The 9,116-nt window shown below is 37.6% G+C and overlaps 1 protein-coding gene across 5 annotated transcripts in view; it reads right to left on the bottom strand.

The window, feature by feature from the left end:
- tbc1d22a (TBC1 domain family, member 22a) overlaps nucleotides 1-9,116 on the bottom strand; it is a 185,689-nt gene that overhangs the window by 52,607 nt on the left and 123,966 nt on the right. For all 5 annotated transcript variants that reach the window (XM_020601293.1, XM_020601292.1, XM_020601295.1 and 2 more), the window contains one exon: nucleotides 6,255-6,330. In XM_020601293.1, the coding sequence (XP_020456949.1) occupies nucleotides 6,255-6,330 (76 nt within the window). The remainder of the gene's footprint in view (nucleotides 1-6,254; nucleotides 6,331-9,116) is intronic.

The following is a 9,116-nucleotide window of genomic DNA, read 5'->3' as shown; positions in this document are numbered from 1 at the left end:
CGCAAAGCGGGGGGGGGGGGAATCCAAAAGAAAGGTGTGCCAAGCTTGCAGCTTAATTCTCAAGAAGACTTGAAGCTGTCATTGCTGCCAAAGGTGCTTTAACCAAGTACTAAGTGAAGGGTCTGACTACATATGCATATGGAATATGTCACTCTTTTATTTTTCATAAATTTACAAAACAATTGAAAAACCTGTAAACACTTTATCATTGTGGAGTGTTATGAGCAGATTTATGGAAAAAAAATTAATTGAAACCATTTTAAGCAGAGTCTGAAACATAAAATATGTAAAACTCGAAAGGGTCGGAAAACGTTCCGTATTGTACATAAATAAGTTTACTCAGACACTGCACACTTAAGTACAATTTTGAGGTTTTTGCACTTTACTTGAGTATTTAAATTTTCTGGTACTGTCTGGTATATTTTGACTGCATAACAAATAGAAAATAGAAAATATTTTACTTTTTACTCACATTTATTTTAGAATTTTAGTTACTACTTACTTTGCAGAATGATGTTAATTAAACAAAACACAGTATAATCATAAGACTACGCTGATCCCCTTTGGAATATTCTACCCAGCTGTACTTCAAATTGCAAGCTTCTAGGATAGTTAAAATAGCTCCACCTTTACCAGCTGCAATATTAAAAATGATGTACAAAATAACACATCAACAGTGCAATAATATGATGTACATTAACACGAACTGTGCCATGATACATAATGAGTATTTTTAGTACTTATGTATATTTTGATGCTGATACTTTTGCACTTTTTCTTAACAGTTTGAATGCAGAAGTGTTTTTACACAGTGGCATTGCTTTTACTTTACTTTTAGTCAAGTAAACAATCTGAAAACGTCTTCCACCATTGGAGTACAGTGATGGCCTCTTTTCTGGTGTTCCCAAAAAGACGCAAATTCATCTCTTTCAGATCACTGTTGACAGAGAACCAGGGAATTCAGCACATCAGTCCTTTTCTTAAATCTTTACACCTGCTTACACTTACTTAAGAGCAGGTTTTAAAGTGCTTCTTCTAATTCACAAACTACCAAACAATCTTGGGACAAAGTACATTCCTGATCTCCTTGAAAAATACAAGCCCAGTAATGCTGTTAAATCTTCAGGAAGCAGTCAGCTGACAAAAATATTAAGTCAGTACCAAACCCAATGAAGCTGCATTTAGTTAAGATGTTGCACACACGAAAAATGTGTGCCTGATTCCTGATTATGTCAACTGTGCCACATCGCTATCCACTGTCCAATCTAAATTAAAAAATCTGCTGGTCTCCTGTGCCATGAATTAATCTGTTTCTCAAATACATTTTTATTTCATTTATTTGATTTGAGGCACTGTCATTGCATTATAACTATATTTGTGGTCTATTATTTTTGCCTGTTTACTGTAGGTACTGTATATGTTGCATAGACACCCAGTTTCTCAGTTAAAAAGCTCAGTAAACAAATCACAGTTGTAAAGTGGAAAGGAGGTGGCGCTCCACTAAGTCAGAGTTTTTCATAGCCTGGAAAGATAGTTTAATAACATATAAAAAAGCCCTTTGTAGTACCAGAACCACATATTATTCATCACTGATAGAGGAAAATAAGGTTGTCCCAGGTTTCTTTTCAGCACTGTAGTCAGGCTGACAAAGAGCCACAGTGCTGTTGAGCGTAACATTCCCTTAGATCTCAGCAGCAATGACTTCATGAGCTTCTTTACAAATAAAATCACAACTGCACTTAAGTTAAGAAAAAATAAATCAAATAATTCCCACAACTCTCACAGATGTGACATGGCTTTAGAATCATCTGTAAGACCTCATTTATAAAATAGCCTACAGTATGTGGTTAAAACAAGAAAATACAATTTGTCCTAATAAAAATCATTTAATGTGAAAGTATCTCGTAAAAATGAGCAAAGTAACTTTGGGCTCGCGACTGGTCAGCATATACCAAGGTTTGGCCATCCTGTGCCCTGCTTATGTCATATAGACCTACAAATGATCACTCACAGGTAAAACAGGTCAAATAGTCTGTTTAAATCCCAGCATCACTTAAGTTAAATGTAAAGTATGTTTCTGCTGCTGATCATCACATCTGATGTTTGTCTCCATGGCCCCTCCTATATTATGCTCTAGTATGTCAGTCTGGATGATCTGAGTTTGTCATTTGCCTTCTGTAAATGGGGTCTGTAGTTGAAACTAAACTGTATCGCTGTGAACCATCCACATCATCATATATGTGGCTGAACAAAACACAAACACTCACAGGTGCCAATTGCGCATCAGAGTGTGCACTATTTGAATTGATGTTGTGAATCAATCAACCTCTTAAATTTTATTATCACAACTTAGAGCATTCCATTTTACAGGACATACTGATAACTGGATCTTCAAGTGCTCACAATAATGCAAAATTTATTAATTTCAACCAGATTATGCCAGTAGGTGGAGGAGCGTCATTTCACTGCATTCTGTCAGCACTATACCTACAGTTAATGTGTCTTTTGCTTTGTTGGTACTACATTGTCAGTAACATGTCAGCCAATGTATTTTTTCCACCAAAATATCAGATCTTCCAGCCAAAGACTCTCACAGGTCTTGGTTAAGAGATAGCAAAATGGAAAAATGACACCAGCTAAATTCAAGGAGGATTCAAACTGAAGCAGCTTGAGAGACAAAGCTGCGCTTTATGCCTTTGTCACTGTCCCCACTCTCCCCACTTGCTTCTCTGACTGAACAAGTAGGCTATAAAATAGTAATCTGTACATTAAGACAGTGCCATGATACATGGCTGTTAAACCCCTGTCCTGCCCCTTGTGTTTTAATGAACCTGTATTGACAGTATTGTTTCACAAAGTCCACATAACTGCGGGGTTATGACAGGAGGAGGCAGGCGTGATAATAATCACTTTATTTTGGCCGAGTATGTTATATGCACAGTTCTGTACTGTCCCCAGTACACAACTGAAGCAGCCAACAGCGCCAAGTCACATACACATACACTGATGATGGTGCGATCCCATCAGGGCACTGCTCTGGCCATCAGGAGTAACTTGGGGTTCCGTCTCTTGCCCAAAGACACTTCAACTTCCAACCTGCCAGTTTAGAGGCAACCACTCCACCCCAGAGCCACTGCTGAGCTGTTGCATTAAAATAAATGTTCACAAAAAGTTTTCTTATTCTTTCTAAAATACTTTCCCATTTCATAAAGGAACTTAAACATGTTAACCATGTTTAATAAATATTTGACTAGAAATGTGAAACCCAGTGTAACAGGTAATAATTATTTATCTGGTGCAGTACCTTGATAACAATTATGGTCAGACAATTCTATTGTATAAACTGTGGCCTAAACAAAAACACGACTCTGCAGTGTGAATACAACACTTCAGGCAGTCACATGCTGGTTTGTGTGTCTTTGAGAACAAAGCCCCATCTAATGGTGCAAATCAAGGAATAGCTATTTGATGGTATGCTTACTGTGGAGTCTACACACGCCTTATCAGGCAACAGGAGAAGGGGGCTCCTGGAAGGTTCATGGGAACTGCACACCAGCTGAAAGCCATTCAGCTGGGGAGTGCAATCCTGAGTGGCTGCACCTTTAGGTATGTTCGCTCTACATCTGACAGATATTATTCTTATGGTGATTTTATTCTTATGGTATCATGCTGTTTTTTCCTTTACTGCTGCTGGAACACTGGAATTTCCCCACTGTGGGATCAATAAAGTTCTAACTACCTACCATATGCTGTATAGGAGGCACTAGATGTAGACATTTTAGAGGAGCAGAAAGAAGGTGATAGAGAAGGATGTGTAAGACAGAGATCAGAATTTGCCCATCCCTGCAGTACTGCAAGCATTAATGCACTGAAATATTGGGCTGAGGTCAGATTCCTCCTTTCTGCCATCCTTGTCTCTCCTCCCATTGTTGAAACAAATACCATCCACTACTAATGCCACTGTATCAGACAGCCAATTCATACAAGGCTGAATAGAATACCAAAGTCTCATAGTTAAAGTTGTACTATTTCTTATGCCTTTTGTGGAGGGTTGCTAGCTCTTTCTAATAGAGAAAATAGATTCATTCATTTTGCAGCTAGTTTTCTCCAACGGATCTAAAATTAATGACTTGACTCAATTGGGTGCTATTGTTGCTGGTAATGTAATGGATTAATAATCTGAAAAAAAACAAAACAAAACAACTAATAAAAAAACATACAAATCTGATTCTATAACTTGAGATTCAACAGTATTGGTAAATGCGTAGACAAGAGCACTACCTTAATCAAAATACACATCATTGGATAACCCTGCATGTGAAAATTGCTGACTGGTAATTCTGGAATAGATGAGAGGTCATTGTTCCCAAAACAGATGCTATGTTGACACAGGTGAAAAACAATCCTGTAACGCAAGATAAAAGCTATCTGCGATCTCATTAGAGGTGGTAAATGTCAGGCTAGTGAGGTATAAAATGGCTCTGACTCAACTCTGATGACAGGGCATTTATGGAATAAGATACAGTAAAAATGTCGAGCCATTTTTTATGTCTTTGCTGTGGTATGGTGGAGCTCGAATGGTGTTATGACTTTGCTTTTGTTTTCTTTTGCGCCAATTTATTTCAATCCCAAATCATATTTGACTCACACATACATGCAATCTTCTCACAAAGTTACAAAAATAAACAGATGCCTGATAAAATGTATCACTTTCTTTTTCACAAACAGCTGGGAACATGCACCAACACTGACACCCATACACATGTATTTTCTATTGGCAAGTTTACCAGTCACAATACCACAAGCAAACAGACAGCCCTGCATATACACATAAACTTTCTTTGACATTCATACACACACACTCCATGCGCTCTCTCCATCCATTTGAATGCAGAGAGTGAGTCTTCCCTTCCCTCTGGCTGAGCGGGTGACAGGATAGTCAGACAACACCAAGGTCAGCCAAGAACATGACCACTGTACAAAGAATGGCTTTGATAGGACCTTGTTTTTCCACAACGCATTGCTGTTTGTAGCAAGCACCATATGCATTAGAAGCAACAAAGGCAAATGTGAATAGTTAAAAGAAAATTGGCTTATATTTACAAACTTAGCATTATGACAAAATGGGAATTGGACAGGGGATACAGAAGGGAAAAGCAGCTTTGCTAATTAACACTAAGTTGCGAGTCTATGTGAAATGTCATTGAGCTGTGTATAAGTACACTCTGTGTGCATATAATTACTTCCATAGCTCAGCAAAATATTGCTTTGGACTAATAATCACCAGCACATACACATTTCCCCTAAAGCCAAGTGGAATGAGAATTTGTGAAATGCAACCGCAACATCATGTCATTACAAACTCCGGAAGAATCAAGGTGTGAAAGCAAATGTTATTTCCTGGTGTGTATCTAAGGCAAGAATTCAACCTATCAAAGAATTGTTAAGAAAAGTTGCAAGTTGAGGTTCTGGGGATATATCCTCATTAGGGCAATGACATAACTTTTTTCTTCTTTGATATGTTTTTTAATTCCTGGTCCCAGCTAGAATATATATCACAACAAAGTTTAAGACATTTAGGCATGACAAGTGCTGTCCAATCATTGTTGTCACCTCTCTGCAACATACATACACACAGGAGCTAAACATAGCCTTACTCAAGCACTCAAGTAAAATGACAGAGGCAAGGAAAGTACAAAAGACCTGGTATTTGAAATGTTCATACATGCAATATGCACAAGTTAAGACTTCACTTGTCTGACTCCAAATAAGCAGAAACAGAATGTATACTTGTATACATTGGTTTGTGGTTAGTTTAATAATCGTAGTAATAATAACAATAACAATACTAATACAAAAAACAGTAAATAAAACAACGGACAGTGGGAAAATAGATAAACATTTTGTGCAGCTTTTGTTTTTTTTCTCAAAAACAAATCGAAAAGAAAAAATAAGAACATTTGTGAATGAATAACACTGTCTTCCATTGTTACAGTAAAACAAACAACCCTGAAAAGGACTGTGATTTTGAATGTATTTTTAAGCCTGCATGAATGTTGCTTGTTGTGTTTGAGAAAAGAAAGAAGAAAAGGAAAAAGATGGATAAGGTGCTGACTAAATGAAAAGAAAAAAGAATCAACAGGAACGATGAGAAGAAGTAAATGAAAATCAAGTCAAAATGGTAGAACTGTGAGCAGAAAATATTTATGGATGGGTGGAGGGATGGATGGATGGAGACAACACAGATGACTCACCATCAATCCTGCTGACCAGCTCCTCCAGGACCTTGACTTTCCTCTGGATGCCTGGCTGGGCAAATGTATAGTTGTCCTGAGGAGAGAAAAAATTCAGACAGAGTCAATATAGATATATGCTCCATCTACAACGGTGAAAAAAGTTTAAATAGTTGTTCTGTGCTATGCATTTTTGTATTTCAAGTCTTTTGCTGGCTCCCAAAGTGAATGAATGCAAAGATGAAAATTATATAAATGTAAATATAAACAAGAACGAGTACGAAGGTCAGGATGGTGAATGGATAATAATCCTGTGAAACTGTAATGACCATACAATCAAAAAGTGAAAGAAAAAGCAATAAAAAGACTTAAGGAGATCAAGCAGATATAGTATTATAGGATTATTTGTCATTTCTTAGACAAACTGTGAAATTGATCCCTTGTTGTAAAAACTAACATGATTCGTGTCACCGTGTTTTGCACCCACCCATTTGGCCTGAGACTCAGTATGAAATGTCCAAAGGGTTTGAAATTTCACATTTTCACTTTGAGGATTCATTTTCAGAAAAGCGCAATAGCCATTACAGATTTGAAGTGTTTGCCAGGCCTCATGTCACACCTCACACAAAGCCTGAGCCATCTTTAAAAACAGTAAATAGAGGAAATGGGGCTAACTAGCACTGGTATGACAAAAATGTATGGCTCTGGCCTTGAAGAAAAACCACAGGGCTGACTGTGAATGTGGCTGTAGGAACATAACAAGTGAACTGTGAATGGGTCTTGGCCTTATATTTGGTGTGAAAAATAAAACAGCCCTTTTTATATTATAAAATATATATAAAGGAACGGATGGCTAAGGGCTTCATTTCACTGTTCTCTGTGAAGTAGTTATCGTGCCTCATCTCAACTGGATAATGCTAGCTGCGTAACAGAGCTTGAAAGCAACATGCTAGAAGTAGTATTTATTAAGCTATGTAAGACCAAATGTAGTAAAATGGATGCTAGTTTCTAATGTTCTAAATGGTTACATATACAGCAACTTCCCTCATCATGGACAAACCAAGTTTTGCTACATTTAAAGGTTTTGCTGGTTTCATTGGCGCTATGACTCATAACTGAAATTTTATTTCATTCCTGGCAGCTAATGTGTTATGTGCAAATAGCTTTTGATGTACGCAAAAGACATAGGATAAATAAAATTGATTTTGTTCCCTTTTTGTCTACCATTTCTGATGGAGCATATGCAGTAAGGTGACTGCTGGTGTTGCTGTTAGCTTGCTAGGTGTAGCTAAACCAATGCATGCTGGCTAGTACCGCAGAATTTACTGTGTGGAAACCAGCCAAAACAGTGAAAGAAAAAAAAAACTGCTGAACTGAAGACAGTTCACAGACTTGAGGATATGCAAGTAACCTAAAGATAGGTAAGGGACTGATAATGAAAGCTGCCTTCACCTGTGATAAAGTTGCAACATCTATCAGAAATTATAGTTGTGATGTGATAGACAGTTTTTACAATATAATTAACATATTAAAATGTAATGTGGGTATGTAGTGTATACAAACAAGTATACATCACTTTTGTGCTTACTTTCTGAAAATATTACATCTTTACATTTTAATGTATTGACTCATACCATATAATAAAATGATTTAACAAATACTTAAGGACATAAACGCAGAAGTGGGCAGTTTCAGTTGGTTGAACCTGCAGAATACAATACATGTGAGAACAGTACATAAGCATTTTATGTGCTCAACCAAACACACACACTGTGAGGATTACATTTCCTTGAGGGGTCATTTCAGTGTGGCTGGAGAACAGCTGATGTTGCAAACTAACAAACAGATGGAAAGAGGGAGAGTAAAAATGAGAAGGAGAAAGAGAGGAGAGAGAAAGAAAGAGACGAGGAGAAGTCATTTAGGAATAAACAGCTCTGGTTGTCCTTCAGGCTCAGCAGAACCAAGGCACATGTGTCCTCCTGAGTCCATCAGTGGCTGGCCAGGTAGACCCAACATTCTCTCCTGTCTGTTTTCTTTAAATTCCTCAATCTATAGCATGTTTTAATACCCCTACCCCAACCATTGTCATTAAATGTAACATTTCCTCTTCATATATTTTTGTTTGATCCCTTTCCTAATCTATTTAAGGAGACTGACATGGGTAGGGGATTTCAAATTCTTGGACATACTGTACCTATACATTATCTCTGCCTTGTCCTTCCATCACTGTTATTTCATCTCTCAATATTTTTTTCATCCTGCATTTGTTTTCATTATCTGAACCACCCAGGAACTTTATTTTTTGATTGATTTTACATGTACATTGTATCGTCTCCATTTCAGAATCAGAATCAGTTTTATTGGCCAGGTGTGATGGACACACGAGGAATTTGACTCAGGTACATCGGCTCTCAATGTGCAAACAGTAAACCAGCATAAGGCTGTGTAATATAACTGTGTAATATAACAAAATAGCAGTATTAACATCAACAACCAGTGCAAACAATGGAGAAAAAGCAGTATAAATAGACAGTAAACAATGCAGACAACAAAGGAATGTTCATTAAAATGAGATAAATAGGGATAAGGGATAAAGATAGAGTACTTAAAACTAGAAACCTGTACGAGTCTGTATGATCTGGACAATGTATATATACACACAGGTATTGCACTGAGGGTTAGTGTCCAATCATACTGGTGTGGGTTAAGTGTTCATCAGTGTGATGGCCCGTGGGAAGAAACTGTCCCTGTGCCTGGTTGTCTTGGTGCACAGTGACCTGTAACACCATCCAGAGGGGAGGAGTTCAAACAGATTGTGTCCGGGGTGTGAGGGGTCTGCAGTGATCCTCTCTGCCCTCCTTTTGACCCGTGCGGTGTACAGGT

Source organism: Monopterus albus, unplaced genomic scaffold (genome assembly GCF_001952655.1).
Source record: "Monopterus albus unplaced genomic scaffold, M_albus_1.0 scaffold51.1, whole genome shotgun sequence".
Classification (NCBI taxonomy): Eukaryota; Metazoa; Chordata; class Actinopteri; order Synbranchiformes; family Synbranchidae; genus Monopterus; species Monopterus albus.
This window is presented reverse-complemented; position numbering and strand designations above follow the sequence as displayed.